Source organism: Peromyscus eremicus, chromosome 8b, assembly GCF_949786415.1.
Source record: "Peromyscus eremicus chromosome 8b, PerEre_H2_v1, whole genome shotgun sequence".
In the NCBI taxonomy this organism is placed as follows: Eukaryota; Metazoa; Chordata; class Mammalia; order Rodentia; family Cricetidae; genus Peromyscus; species Peromyscus eremicus.
The window spans coordinates 11,277,683-11,293,302 of NC_081424.1; the positions used below are offsets into that span (position 1 = coordinate 11,277,683).

A 15,620-nucleotide genomic window follows, 5' to 3' on the forward strand; every position below is an offset into this window, starting at 1 on the left:
GCTGAGTTCAGCATCAAAACCAAACCAACAGCTACACAACCATGCTTCTGAATCGTTACCCAGCTGTCTAGAGTGAGACAGTTTTAATTTACTTAAATACAATGTCGAATTCTGGGGAAATGAGAACTAGGAGGTTTTGAAAAGACCGTAAAGACTTTGTGTTTTAAGAATAAACAGGAGCTGGAGAGATGGCTCAGGGGGTAGAGCACTTGTTGTGCTATGTGAGGACCTGAGCTCGGATCCCAGCACCCAGGTCAAAATCCAGGAGACTGCCATGTGTGCTGAACCCCAGTGCTGTGAGGCAGAAACAGGAGGAGGGCTGAGGGCTTGCTGGATACCAGCTTCCAGATTCCTGTCTCAGGGAAATAAGGCAGAGTGATAGGCCAGGATTCCCAATGTTCACCTGAGGCCTCCACACATGCACATATGCCACACTCATACATAGACACATCCCACACATGCACACAGCTCACACTCACACATACACAGACCCCACACATGCACATAGCCCACGCATGCACATATCCCACACTCACACACTCACACAATGAACACATGATTTAAATGACTAAAATTAAGTGGAATTTCATCTAGACTGTAAGAATAGATTAGTGTACATTTCCACCTCTAGGAAGTTCTAAGATTGAACATGCAAATCAGTATTTTGAGATCAAGTAGAATTCAGTAGTGTATTTATGACTTATATTGAAAAAATTTTAAGTTCCAAGTAATTAAGAATCCTTTTTCATGAAAATCAAGTCAATATCTGACAAAATTTGGTTTACTTGGAATGAGTATCTTGATTTAGTTTCATACTTTGTGGAGACTTTTTAATTAAAAAAAAATTTTTTTTTAATTAAAAATTTAACAGCCTGTTTCTTTCAAAAAAATGTATAAATTCATGTTTTGCAGAAAAGTTAAACTCAGAAATTTTAAAAGTATACTTTGCGCCAGGTGGTGGTGGCACACGCCTTTAATCCCAGCACTTAGAGGCAGAGGCAAGCAGATCTCTGTGAGTTCAAGACCAGCCTGGTCTATACAGCAAGTTCTAGGACAGCCAGGGCTATTATACAGAGAAACGCTGTCTTGAAAAACAAACAAACAAACAGTACACTTTGGCCTCTGCATCATGAGTATGGTTTTCGAGTCTGAATCTGCCTTTAGTGCAACATGATCAGCCCACTGTACCACACAAAGATAAAATGCAAGAGATGCGGTGCTCTTAGGGCAGAAAAGCTATTAGAGGGGAAATCTCCTGATCGATGTAATCAGGTAGTCAGTCCTGCCTTGTTTTGGACTGGCAAGTATCCTGCCTAAGAGAAATAACGGAATGGAACCAACCACCATACCTGAAGATTCAACCTACGCATGACTTTTTGATCTAAAGATCACACTCTATGGCCGTGAACATTCAACACTTACAGAAAAGTCTAAATCAATGCCCCCAAGAAAAACTGTCTACCTTTGAGAGACGTAGTAGACGAAAGTGGAGCCCCTCATCGATATTTCAGTGCTAAGTAGGAATTGGTATCATAGATCAGACAGATCGTGCACTCATGCCCACACACAGATTCTGCCCCAGTGGAGCCCATCATAAATAAGCTGTTGGCTAGCTAACACATCTTTACGGATCTGTAAGATGGTGGCCGAAAGGACCACTCTGTCACTGCTGGCCCAGGAGAAGGGTCCAGCGGAAGAGTCAGCCATGGGTCAGCTCTGCTCCTGGCCTAGTGGAGTGGGTAGGGGTGGCTCAGGGTCCCGGGTCAGCTGCAGGTGCTGAGCTGGATCAGCACCAGCTGCCAACCGGAGCGCCTCGGTTTGCCCTTGCTGCTGGGCGTGCAGATGCTCCAGCGTTTCCTTGGAAAGGGTGATTACGTGCACTGGCTCCGCCTGGGAGGACTCCATCTGGCTTCCGATCATACTGAGGCTCTGAATGTGCTCTGTCTGCTCCTGCTGAGCTGAAAGAATCAGGCTCTGCAGTTGTTCAGGCTGCTGTGTGAGCAGGGCCAGATTGGCAGCTGGGTCTGTGGCCATGTTCTGAGAGCTGTCAGCAGCTACCAGGCTGACCCCCTGGTTGGGGCCTGGCAGGAAGTTAATGTTATGCACAGAATCCGTTACAAGAAGCTGAATCTCCTGCTCTCCTGAGGTGGAGAGCTGGTACGGCTGTAGCTGAAGAATGTTGCGGACCTCGTCAGCATTGCTGCCGGAAACGCTGCAGGAATCCGCTGGGTGCTTCTCTTTGTTGTGAATTTTCAAGTGAGCCTTCAGATTGTCTAAGCGAGCAAACTGCAGGCTACACTCGGGGCAGGAGAAGGGCTTTTTGCCTGTGTGGAGGATGCAGTGTCTCCTCTTGGCACTGGAGTCGGAGAAGGACTTGCCACAGATGCTGCAGGAGTATGGCTTTTCTCCTCTGGAAGAAAACACACAGAAATGCTTGCTTTCTCCTTCCGGGTACTTAGGCAGAAGCCATGAAAAGTCAAGGAAGGCTGGCCAGGCACCTCCGCATCTTAGTGTCTGCTGTCCTCTCAGTAAGCCCTCCTTTCCCTGAAGGCCGTGCCTAAACCCATGTCAAAGCCTATGGTGATATTTTAATTGTACTGAAATGTGATTTTATTTGTATGTTAATAAATAAAGTTGCCTGGGGGTCAGAGCTAATAGCAAGCCATAGCAGAAACTGGGCGGTGGTGGTGCACGCCTTTAATCCCAGCTCTTGGGAGGCAGAGCTAGGTGGATCTCTGTGTGTTCAAGGATACAGCCAGCATGGAGACACACGCCTTTAATCTCAGTATCAACCATAGAAGACCTGGGGGTCTGTACAGACAGGCAGTGACGAGGAGGTCATGTGGTTGGGTTTACAACCAATGAGAAGGCAGAATAGAAAGTCTATAAAAAAGACAAACAGACAGGAAGTAGGTCTCTTGCTGAAGAGGACAGCAGCAGCAGTGAAGGGTAAGGCCATTAGCTCTGACCTCTTGGGCTTTCATCTCTGCATTGACTCTGTGTTTCTTATTTAATAAGATGGTTACTTCTACAAAAGCCCTTAGAGTCAACTCCGGAGAACAACACAGGAACACTGGCCCGGCAGGTCCCCAGGCACGGTTCCCCTAGTGACTCCAGTCACTCAGTGAGCCCCATCCGCGTGTTTCCTCAAGTCTCAAACATAAAGATGGGCTGAAAGGGCTTACGGTAGGGTGGGTGGGGCTACGTGGGATGAGATTTTATAATTCTGTTGTTATGTGTTTCAGGTAAGAAAGTAAACATTTACATATTATGCAAACAGTTCAATTTTGCTTTTAGTTCTTACAGCTGATTTTTAGACTCTAAAGACCAAATAGGTATGTATGTATGTATGTATTATGGTTAATATCAATATTAAAATTTTAAGCAGCTCCTAATTATTTTTGAAGCTTTTAGAAATATATCTAAATCCAACCTGGGAGCAATTTTTATGAACAGAACCCTTTTCTTTTGGATGGAATTCTCCTATGTAGTCCAGTTTGGCCTTAAACTCTTGATCCTCCTGCCTCTGCCCACCAGGTGCTGCGCTTATAGGTGTGAATTATCATCTCAACTCCAGATAGTATTACTGTCTTCCTTTTGAGACATGGTCTAACTCTGTAGTCCAGGCTAGCCTTGAACTTGGGGACCACCCTCCTGCTTCTACCTGCTACGTGCTGTGCTGAGATTTCAAGTGTGACACACTTCACTACTGCCTTGTGTGTCGTGGATCTGTGTGGAGGTGGAGGTGACACTGGCTGTCTTCATCTGTCACTCTCCACCCTGTGTGTCGTGGATCTGTGTGGAGACGGAGGTGACACTGGCTGTCTTCATCTGTCACTCTCCACCCTGTGTGTCGTGGATCTATCTGTGTGGAGGTGGAGGTGACACTGGCTGTCTTCATCTGTCACTCTCCACCTTATTTTTTGAGACAGGGTCTCTCCCTGAACCCAGAGCTTGCCATTCGGGCTAGGACCCACCACTTCTGCCCTCTGACACACATGCAGTGCCACCTCTGGCTTTCACATGGGGGCTGGAGATCTGACCAAATCCTCATCCTCAGGCAACAAGTACTTTATGCACTGACCCACTTCCCCAGGCCTTCATGCTTATTCTTGGGTGAAGATGGAAGCTTTAGACCACTCTCTCAGTAAAATCTAAACAATGAAGCCAACAATGCAAGCTTTTATTGGCTGGAACCAATATTGCTGCTTTTGTCTGAGAAATTTAATTATTGAAAAAATAAAATAGTAAACCACACAGAAAATTCTACCCAAGTAACGACTGGAAGAAAAGCTTATATAGGGCAAAGGTTACCCCACAGAACACCAGAGTTCAGTGAGGCCACTAAAGGACAACAAAAGGCAGGTGTGATGGCATACACCGGCAGTCCTAGTTAGTACTCGGAACAGAGAAGCAAGACTCGAGTCTGGGCTAGCATGGGCTAGAGAGGTATGTCCCGTGTCAACCGAACCCAAACACACTTACCGGTGGATTCTGATGTGGGTCTGAAGGGAACTCTTCGCTGTGAAAGATTTCCCACAGATTTCACAAGTAAACGGCTTCTCACCTAACAAAAGGGAAAAGGAGGAAAGTGTTTACTAACACACACCTGACATTAAAAAATAACAACCCTGGCCAGGCGGTGGTGGCACACAGCTTTAATCCCAGCACTCAGGAGGCAGGGGCAGGTGGATCTCTGTGAGTCTGAGGCCAGCCTGGTCTACAGAGAGAGATTCAGGACAGCCAGGGCTACATAGAGAAACCCTGTCTTGGGGGGGGAAAAAAAAGAAAAGAAAGAAAAACACAGTAACAGCCAAGCACTTCACCTCCACAGTGGAAGAGCAAAGGCACCTCTCTGTTAGAATGCAGGAAGCACATTGGGTGGCACCAAGAGGCTTCGGAGGAGGTGTGGTTCCTTCCCCTGATGACGGAGAAGCTGTTCATCCGTGGGTAATAAAAGAACTCGTAGTTACCCCTACATTTTCTACCCTTGAGTCTAACACTGACTCTTGCACCCCCGCAGAACTTCTGGGCAAAGTGGCCCACTGGACCTTCATTCTGTGCACTAGGGTACGGTATTCACATTTATATCCACCTTCTAAATATGTCCAGAATCTGACGATTTCTCACGTCCCTCCCTCTTGGATCACAGCAATCTTGAAAAGGGCCTGTTATTCCCTGGCTAGCCACTGTCACCAAGGCAGACAGTGTGGGCCTCTTCACAGCGACAGAACATTGCACAGCGGCAGCAAATGCTCTAAGGCCCCGTCTGGAGATGGCAGCCAAAGCTTTACACTACATCAGGTAGATCATCACACACACACACACACACACACACACACACACACACACACACACACTACTATTCAGAAACCCTGCCAAGTGAATGACTTTCCCAGGGGTGGTCTAAGGCTCACGTAAAATGCACAAGTGCTTAGACCGTGCTCATTAACAGCAACAAGCCTTTCTCAGGGTTAGCTTGCACACTACACACGAAATGGACTCTCATGCCTCCCAGAAGCAGAGTGAAGGGATCCTAACGTAGGTGAGAGTTTTGGAAAAGCTAGCAAGATCTGGCCTCACTAGAGAACATCAGGGCAGGAGGGCAACTTGAGATGTTCTTTCAGGCTAGACTTGTCTCCAAGCTCCACCCAGGCAGGGCACCCATGCAAGAGACAAGCTGGACGAATCAGCAAGTACATCATTATCTTTATCACGCCAAAAGTTATGACCAGGTGGCTTTCTAATCAGAGCCGGGGCCCACTCAGACCTGGGTCAGTTTCCATCTCTCATGTTGACTGAGTATCCACTCTACTTGTGTTTCAAATACACAGAGTTGGCAATATATTTTTTTTTTTTACAGAGTCTCATTATGTAGCTCTGATTGGCCTCCAATCACAGAGATCCACTTGCCTCTGTCTCCTGAGTAATAGGATTAAAGGCACTCATCACCATGCACAGGCCTACGAACTTAATAGCTACAGTTCAGGAAAGTGAGAAGTTCAGAGTTCAGGGACCTACACCCGACCACGGCCTTCTTGATGTACCTTTCATGGTAGAAGGTGGAAAAGAAAGAGGACACTGGAGGGGGAGGGGGCGGGTCTAAACTCACTCTTCTTAGTGCCCCACTGCCCCACTGACAGTGCTGCTCCATTCACGAGCATCTGACAGTTGTAACATTTTTGTCAGCCGTTAGGTTTCCAACACTGAGGGTCTGTAGGACACTCAAGCTATGTCGATGGAGTCTTCTGACCCCTGGCTTCGGGTCTGTTCTGTATAAACTACCTCCTTCCACCCGGTGACCACTCCTCTCGTTTACTCAGCTCTGAAACCCTGACAGACCACCAGCCACGTATCCAACTGGCACCACATTTGCAGTAAGCGTACCGAACACAGACGGTGGACACCGCGTGCAGCGAGGAGGCTGAAGGAGCTGGCGGGTTACCTGTGTGCGTTCGCAGATGTTTCTTTAGCTGAGACACATCCATGAATTTTCGATGGCAGTGGTTGCATTCTGGTAGTGAGTGGCCTTGCCGCAACGATAAAAAAAGTGTCAGTGCATGTATGATCTCCCTGCATTTCTCCAGTGTCAGTGCATGTATGATCTCCCTGCATTTCTCCAGTGTCAGTGCATGTATGATCTCCCTGCATTTCTTCAGTGTCAGTGCATGTATGACCTCCCTGCATTTCTTCAGTGTCTGTCAGTGCATGTATGATCTCCCTGCATTTCTCCAGTGTCAGTGCATGTATGATCTCCCTGCATTTCTCCAGTGTCAGTGCATGTATGATCTCCCTGCATTTCTCCAGTGTCAGTGCATGTATGATCTCCCTGCATTTCTCCAGTGTCAGTGCATGTATGATCTCCCTGCATTTCTCCAGTGTCAGTGCATGTATGATCTCCCTGCATTTCCCCAGTGTCAGTGCATGTATGATCTCCCTGCATTTCTCCAGTGTCAGTGCATGTATGATCTCCCTGCATTTCTCCAGTGTCTGTCAGTGCATGTATGATCTCCCTGCATTTCTCCAGTGTCAGTGCATGTATGATCTCCCTGCATTTCTCCAGTGTCTGTCAGTGCATGTATGATCTCCCTGCATTTCTTCAGTGTCAGTGCATGTATGATCTCCCTGCATTTCTCCAGTGTCAGTGCATGTATGATCTCCCTGCATTTCTTCAGTGTCTGTCAGTGCATGTATGATCTCCCTGCATTTCTTCAGTGTCAGTGCATGTATGATCTCCCTGCATTTCTCCAGTGTCAGTGCATGTATGATCTCCCTGCATTTCTTCAGTGTCAGTGCATGTATGATCTCCCTGCATTTCTTCAGTGTCAGTGCATGTATGATCTCCCTGCATTTCTTCAGTGTCAGTGCATGTATGATCTCCCTGCATTTCTTCAGTGATTTGTGTTAAAGCACTGCCCTGAAAAACAATCACTTTAAATATGGCACTTTAACAACAACAATACACTTTCTCACCCAGTGGGTCTCAACTCAGTGCTTCTCTGAGAGCAGGGTCCTCCTAGCCCTTCTAAACACCCTTCTCTCCAAACCCTGGGACTGGGCAGTTGAACTTGAATGATGTCCTGTCCCCCCACCCCCACCATTTCTTATCAGTTGGCAGGAAGGAGAACAGGACCTTTAGCAGAAGAGAAGTCATGGGTGAGACATCCCTTTCCAGGTGTCCCTAATAACAGCCAACCAACTGAAGCCTCTGGGGCAAGTGGCCCTTTTGGATACAATGGTCCTATGCTGGTTCTATCTACGGTTCTAAAATTATGGTGCAAACATGAAACCGAGTCTTATGGTGGTGGAGAACAGCATGGCGACTGCTGGCTTTTTCTTTTTCTTTTGTTAGTCTCAGGTATCCCAGGCAGGCCTTGAACTCACTACATACCTGAGGATGACTTTGAACTTCTGATCCTCTTGCCTCCATCTCTCACGTGCTGGGATAACAGGTGTGTGCTCGCATGCCTACTTTTATGTGACACTGGGGCTTCATTCACACTAGGCAAGCTCTCCACTAAATGAGCTGCACTCCCAGCCCGACTGGTTTTTCCAACTCTTTCATTCATTCTGTAAGATGAACCTACTGTTCCACAAATACTGTGTATCTGCACTTCTTCCCCAGGGATGCATGTTTTTCTCACCTCATCGGTATCGTACCTGTATGGACTCGGTAATGGCTCTTTAGCTGTCTTTTCTGGCTGAAATATTTTCCACACTGATCACAGGTGAAAGACTTTTGCCCTGCCAAATAAAAAATAAAAAACACTTAAACTATGCCAAAAACGGAAGAGAATTAGAATGCTCATTAATCAGAATGCATATTAATAAGTTAAATAACACAGTGTCCAGGTTCCTATTGTCTACAAATGGTGAGTATCTTGTCTACACACCCAGAAGACTTTCCAGAGTGTGCACAACTATGCAAGGTGAGAGGAGGCAGTGGAGACTGGGGCAGAACTGCAGGTTGCAAGTGGTCCTCAAGGGCACACAGAGAATTCTAAACTCTGCTGTTTAAGTAAAACACATTTAAACGCACATTGCACTGAGGTAGCCAGCAGCTGAGGGTTGGTGCTGTTCAGAACGACACATGCAGAATCCTCTTTCAACGACACCGTGTGGGAAATGACAACAGGCTGAGGAAACGCCATTCAGAGGCCAGCTGTGCCGCCCTCGTGCAAGCCCTGTTACCTGAGTGCAGGCTCATGTGCTCCAGCAGTGAGTGCTTGGTGGTCAGTGCCTTGCTGCACACGGTACAGGTGTATGGCCGCTCCCCCGTATGCATCCTGGTGTGGACCTGCAAGGAGTGCTTCTGGGCAAAGCTCTTTCCACACTCGCCACATTTGAAGGGCCGTTCCCCTGCGACCAAAGCCAAGAAGCATGGTGTAAACAAGGACTTGTGTATTCTTCTCTTCCTCCCAAATTAAAGTTTATAATAATCATTTATAATGTTAAATAGTTAGGGCAAACGCCCAAAGTCCAGTGGCTAGGTGACCTATCAGCAATGAAAGTCTAGAAAGTGGAACAGATGAAATCAAATCCAACAAGTAGAAGCCATGAGATGCGACCTAACTTTTAAGACCCAGCCTTCATATCCACAGAAATGCCAATAGCTTAAGTGCCCTGATCTTGCATATGATTAGAGGTTTAAAAAAAAAAATCACTTCATTTGGGGCTGGCTGTGGCTCTGCTCTTACAGAGGACCCTAGTTGGGTTCCCAGCACCCACAGAGTGACACCCAACCCCCTGAAACTCCAGTTCCAGGAGATCTGACTGACCCTCTCTTCTGGCCTCCCTGGGTACTAGGCATAGACATGTATACATACATACATACATGCAGGTAAACACTCATACACATAAAATAAAAATAAATCTTTATACTACGGTCAATGGAAGGCTCTAATAGTGAAGACGGACACCACAACAGACAGATAAGGGAAAACAGCAATGCACAGAAAACGTCAAGAACACTGGGCACAGCGGCACGTATCCGTCATGCCAGCATTTGGGAAGCCGACGCAGAAGATCATGATTCCAGCCTGGCTACATCAGGTCTCAAAACAAAGATTGGGGTTGGGGATTTAGTTCAGGGGTGGGGAGCAACTGTCTAAGGGAGTACAAGGCCCTGGGCTGGGGCTCTAGAACAGAAAAGAAGAAAATGAGTCGAAGTAGCAACCCACAGCCGAAAAGCACAGCGGCAATCTCCCAGACACGAAAACAGAGATGGAAATACAGGGGAAAATAAGGAAGCTGCAAGTTGGGTCTGGGAAATTCGGACTGCAGGAGTTCTGGACAGGGAGAAAAGAAACACTGGGGGCAAAATAGCGTGTGGTAAATAAAAATAAAGGGAGAAGACACGCGCACTAAGGCTGACTGCAAAACTTCAGACCCGGGGGACAAGGAAAGATTCTACCAGCTGTTTTTCCTTAGTCAAGTTTTACTGAACAATGTAATGCTTTAAATTATGCACAACTTGGATAAAAATAGCTACAACACAATCGAGTATTAGAATCTGTTACAGAGCCCATTCGAAAATAAAATAATAGAACCCACCACAGTTCAACACATAGTTGGGATTCTGTTCTGTGCAAAGTACCCTAATTCAAGTTTTTAATGTACACAATTTCGGAGGGGCTTTCTTTTTCAAGAGAGCATCTCACGTATCCCTGGCTTGCCTTGCAGCCAAGGATGATCCTGACCTTCAGATCCTACTGTCTCCACCTCTGGTGTGCTGGGATCACAGAAGGTGCCACCTTGCCCAGTTTCTGTGGTGTTGGGGAGTGACGCCAGGGCTTTGTACATGCCCCCTATCGACAGAGCTCCAGCTCTGGGAAACTTCAAACATGGCCAATCCAGACAAGTCAATCAGAAGCCTGGGTGTGGGGCACAGGGAGCTGCAGAAGCTCTGGGTGGTTCTAATGTGCAGGCCGCTAGGTCACATAACAGCAAAACTTAAACACTAGCCCCTATACATAAGCTTACAAGTGACAATTACATCCTGACCTCAAATCGAACAGCTCAAGAAGGAGCTTGAGAATTTCTCCTGCAGATACAGTTGTACAGATGGCAATATGGCAGCCATCAGACATATGTGGTTATTCAAACTTAGGCTCACTGAAACAAAATGAAAATTCAGTTTCTCCGCCTAGCTATCTAAAACTCACGTGATAAAACTTATGTAGGGCTGGGATATAGAGCTCGGCTGTAAAATGCTTGGCTGGCATGCACCTAGACCCTGGGTTCCATCTCCAAAACTGTAAAAAAGGAAAAAAGGTCCCTGTGTTGTTGGTGGCTGCCATATTGCCCCTATGGAGAGGACAAAGGACATTTCAGTAGCAAGGTGAACAAATACCAATGCGGAGTCAGAGACACCCCAAAGGAGGAAACATTTACAAGATGGCTGAACTATAAAGGTGTCTACGGAAGAGGGCAAGGGAGGCTTCAGCAAAGATGAGGAACATTCACAGATCGGAAGGCAGGAGGTGCTTGATGACTTGATAGGAAAAAAACAAACAGAAAACAAAACAAAAACCAAGCGCTCTGAATTCGGCTTGCTGGGTTATCACGGCATGGGTGCCTCTGCTCTAAGTAAGACTGGACCTGTACACGGGAGATCTTACCCACTGTGGGATTACTAAGAGACCTAAATACAATAACATGTGAGAAGGCTTTATTATAATGCCTATCACATAGAAATCGAACGATAAGTAAATACTGTCACGACCACAACTCCAAATTTCCCAACGAGCTGCTCTAAGTTTGGAAAGTGTAGTTACCAGTGTGGCGTCTCTGGTGGATTGCTAAAAAGTGATTGTACTTGAAGACTTTGCCACAGTCTTTACACCGGGCCCCTGGACCGCTGGCACGCTTCTTCTTTCCACATATCCTCTGGGCTGAACCCTGGTCGTCTTCGTCTCCAAGGAGTTTGTAGTCTTTAAGCTTGACCGACCTCCGAATCCTCCGCTTGCTGTACCTACTCAGGCTATCCTGCCCATCCCGCGCCTCGGGGTCATAGTTCTCATCTTTCTCAGCGAGCATCTCCTCCACTCTGCCCGGCTCACCAGCGGGCTCAGAGGCCTTTTCCTTTGGGATCTGTGCACTCAGCTCCACACCGTCTCCCTCTTTACCCACAAAGTTTTGTCTATTCTGAACGGAATTGTTCACTCTGAGCTGCATTTCTTCCTCTGCAGCGAGTTCCGATTTCCCCTCCTGCACACTACTGCCTTTTCTTGGTCTTCCCCGCTTCCGTTTTAGGGGATCATTCTTCTTATTAGAAATAACAACCACTGGAGTACCAGTGCCGTTCAGAGCCGGCGGCTTGGGGGAGCTATGCTTCGTCTGGAAGTCCGTGTAAGCCTTTATCAGATCATAGACTTTTAAGAACTGAGCAGTGGCCAGGATCTGTTCTGTGGTCTTCTCACTGGCCTGTAGATAACCCGTATAGATAAATTCCAGCAGAATACCAAAGGTGTCTGCAACCATGCCTTCCAACATATAAATAGATTGGCCAATCTCGCCCTCTTCCGCAAACATCATTGAGAAATACTCGCTACTGGCAGCAAGTAAGGCTTTGTGGGCTCGGAAATGCACGTTCTCCACGATTAGAGTAATATCACAGAGAAAGCCTCTCTTCCTCTGTTCCTCAAGGCTAGCCAGGACAGTGTGACTGTGAGTGTCGCAGTGTACGACAAGCTGCCCAGAACGCTCTGGTGCTGTCTCTGCCATTTTCTCCAGACTCCGGAGAGGCTTAAATCTGAAATAAGAAAACAAGGTTCATTTAGGAGGAGGTATTGTCTAATAAGACGGTGTTCACAACCAAGCTTGTCATTGCCACCTTTTAAAGTCTACTTAGAAACCCAGCCTTGGCTTCTCACCCCGTTGCGGCTACGGATGCCTCTCCAGTATCCACATAACCTCTTGCGGTCTGGAATTTCCTCTGGAATTTACAGAACGGCATCAGACATCTGGACGGCCCTCCCCTGCATTAACTTCGTATTTAAACTTTAAAAGTACTGGCTGCACAATGTGGGGTTTGGGCTATGCTGCCTCAATCCCACACTTGATGAGCGCACGCAAGGTTGCAATCACGCCCGCATCAAGAGGCCCGGCGCAGAGCAGCGGCGCTCCACGCTCTGTTCCAGGCCCGGGGCCTGGGTCCCGCGAGCGCTCCAAGGCACCAAGGCCCCCGGGCCCAGCTCCCCGGCGGCGGCGGCGGCGGACCTACCTGTCGGGGCCGCCCAGCGGGGACCCAGCCGGCAGGGCCCGTCGGCTCCCCCGCCGCCACCGCCACGGCGCGCCGGCTCGCCGCTCGCCCGGATCGCCAACCCGGAAGCGCGCACCTTCAGCCGCCGGACCACGTGACCGCGGAGCCCCGCCCCCGGGGCGGAGTTTGCTGGGGAATCCGGAAAGGGACGGTCTGGGCACGGTCACGTTACACGTCTGTCTCTCCGCGGATACCTCAGTCGCTTTCGTCCCGTAGACTCCAAACCTGCTGATGAGGAGTGCGTGCTGAACGACTGAAGCCACCTCCGTTCTTTTTTGTTTGTTTGTTTGTTTTGGTTTTTTGCACAGGGTTTCTCTGTGTAGTTTTGGTGCCTGTCCTGGATCTCACTCTGTAGACCAGGCTGGCCTCGAACTCACAGAGATCCGCCTGCCTCTGCCTCCTGAGTGCTGGGATTAAAGGCGTGCACCACCACCGCCCGGCGCCACCTCTGTCTTTATCCTCACCGTCGAATGCTAATGTAATATTTACCTCCTAAATGTTTCTCTCGTCTGCCTCCCTTTCCTCCCCTAGTTACGCATCCTCAGCGCCTTATTTATCCGTAAAATGGAGGTGTAAAAACCAGTGCACAGCTGGTAGGGTTAGAATGGGCTTAGTAAGTGCTTGGCTTGGCTACTGTGACTTTTGTTTCCTATTTCCAGCATTTTCAAGAGACTGTTTGGGTTTCAGTTGTCTTAGCTGCAGTGCTGTTCCAAGACCCAGAAGGGTGGGAGAGTTCTCCAAGACAGATACAGTCACTCTGTGGGTAGCATCTGCTGTGGCCCTCCTGTACCCTCTGGATAGGTGCTCCTTAGTTTGGTCTCCCAAACCCCACTCAGATTCGTTCCGGACCTACTTCCAACTGTTCCAGCAATTTCCGCTCAGCGTTTATGCTTCTCTCGTACCTAGTTATTTCCACTTTCCAAACCTGCCATCTATATCGTACACGTTTGGAAACTAGAGGTGGAATTACCAGCCAGACTTTTAGGGGGGTGGAGAGTTAGGGATGGGGTTTCTCTGTGTAGCCCTGGCTGGCCTGGAACTCGCTCTGTAGACCAGGCTGGCCTTGAACTCACAGAGATCCACCTGCCTCTGCCTCCCGAATGCTGGGATTAAAGGCATGCTCCACCACCGCCCTGCTCATTCTTACTAGTTTTAATTAAAAGTAACCCAAGGCACACAGGTTCCTGCTCCGAGGTTTCCCTTTTATCCTGGGCTGCCTCTAAATCCTTCACATTGGTGGGATTCGGGGAGCTCTGCTTGATTTCTGCATTCCAGGAGGAACAGGTGGTCTTTAGATTTAGCTTCCAACTAGATTTTTTTTCCTGCCCAAAGAGTTGCAGTAAAAACACTGCAGTAAAAACTCCACAGAGCCATAAACTAGGTGTTTAATTTGGAGAGTAAACAAATAAACTAGATCAAATACACTGAATAATCTGCTATTTACATGAGAAGCTGGTCATCAGTAACAGTGTCACCAGGAACTGGTCACCAGGAACCAGTCTGAGGAAGGGCTGGTTGGATACAAGGTGACCATGCTAAATGTGAGATGTGGCTAGATAACTATGTAAAGACATAAATTAATAAACTGAAAACTAATCAAATTAAAAATGCAAAAAATACCTATTACTTTGCATTTTGAAAAATTTAAAACGTCCATTTATAGCAAGAATCTGAGTGTTAGAGATTTTTGATGGTGGCATTAGAGCATAGATTATACACCTTTGATCACTTACAGAGGAAATACTGAGATAAGTGGGTGTCTTGGTTAAGGTTTACTATTGCTGTGAAGAGGCACCATGACCACGGCAACTCTTAGAAAGGAAACATTTAATAGTGGTGATTGCTTACGGTTCAGCGGTTCAGTCCCTCATGGCGGTGAGCATGGCGGTGTGCAGGCAGAGGTGGTGCTGGAGCCGAGACTGCTACATCTTGCAGGTAACAGGAAATGAACTACCAAACTGGGCAGTATCTGGAGTAGATGAAACCTCAAAGCCCGCCCCCACAGTGACACACTTCCTCCAACAAGGCCCGCCCCCACAGTGACACACTTCCTCCAACAAGGCCCGCCCCCACAGTGACACACTTTCTCCAACAAGGCCACACGTTCTAATAGTGCCACTCCCTCGGAGATTATGGGATTATGGGGGCCAATTATGTCCAAACTACCACAGAGGGTTATCAGAATCAGAATTTTTCCTCTTTTGTTTTCCGTATCTGATTTCCATTATTCTGTCCTGTGCGTGTCTGTATCCATGTCCGGCGTCACTTCCTATCCGTGTGTGTGTGTGTGTGTGTGTGTGTGTGTGTGTGTGTATACCTCACCCCTACCCCCACAAAAAAAGTCAAGGCCTTTATCAACAGAACCCTCTGCCTGCTAGCCTTTGGATGGATTGGGTCTCTGGAGATCTTGACAAGACTGGAGGAAGGTGAGCATCCTCAGTCTGTTAGCTAAAGGCTGGTGCAAGTTTTCTGTGGGAATAAAGGGTATCAGGACCTCTACGAAGCTAAGATGGTTGGCTGATAACCTGCTGAAGAAGCTCAAGCCCATCAAAGCCCCTCATGACTTCCAGGATTTGAGAACAACGAAAGGGCAAGTCCACTGTTCAATGGTACCGGCCCATCTTCATAGGCCGCTCTGACGCTCCCTCCTCCCTCCTCTCTCCTCCTCTGTGTCCTCCTCCTCCTCCTCCTATACACTAATTCAATAGTGCTCCTGTTTCCAGGCCTCATCTCTTGCACTACACCCAAGTGGTATGTATTGGGTTTGGAAAAAAATCTACTGCAGGCTAGTAGAGCTCCTAAGAACATACACAATATACACTTGCGTTTGTACTAAGGAGTTCTCAGCATCCCTGAA

The 15,620-nt window shown here is 47.7% G+C and overlaps 1 protein-coding gene across 1 annotated transcript; it reads right to left on the minus strand.

Moving 5' to 3' along the window:
• Positions 1 to 579: 579 nt before the first annotated feature.
• Positions 580 to 12,812, minus strand: Zbtb24 (zinc finger and BTB domain containing 24). The gene is made up of 7 exons (XM_059272496.1): positions 12,725 to 12,812; positions 11,277 to 12,253; positions 8,692 to 8,859; positions 8,161 to 8,244; positions 6,446 to 6,529; positions 4,486 to 4,567; positions 580 to 2,410 (listed from the first exon to the last, which is right to left on the minus strand). Exons 2-7 carry the CDS (start codon positions 12,223 to 12,225, stop codon positions 1,711 to 1,713), a joined length of 2,067 nt encoding a protein of 688 aa, XP_059128479.1. The 5' UTR covers positions 12,226 to 12,253; positions 12,725 to 12,812; the 3' UTR covers positions 580 to 1,710.
• Positions 12,813 to 15,620: the final 2,808 nt, after the last annotated feature.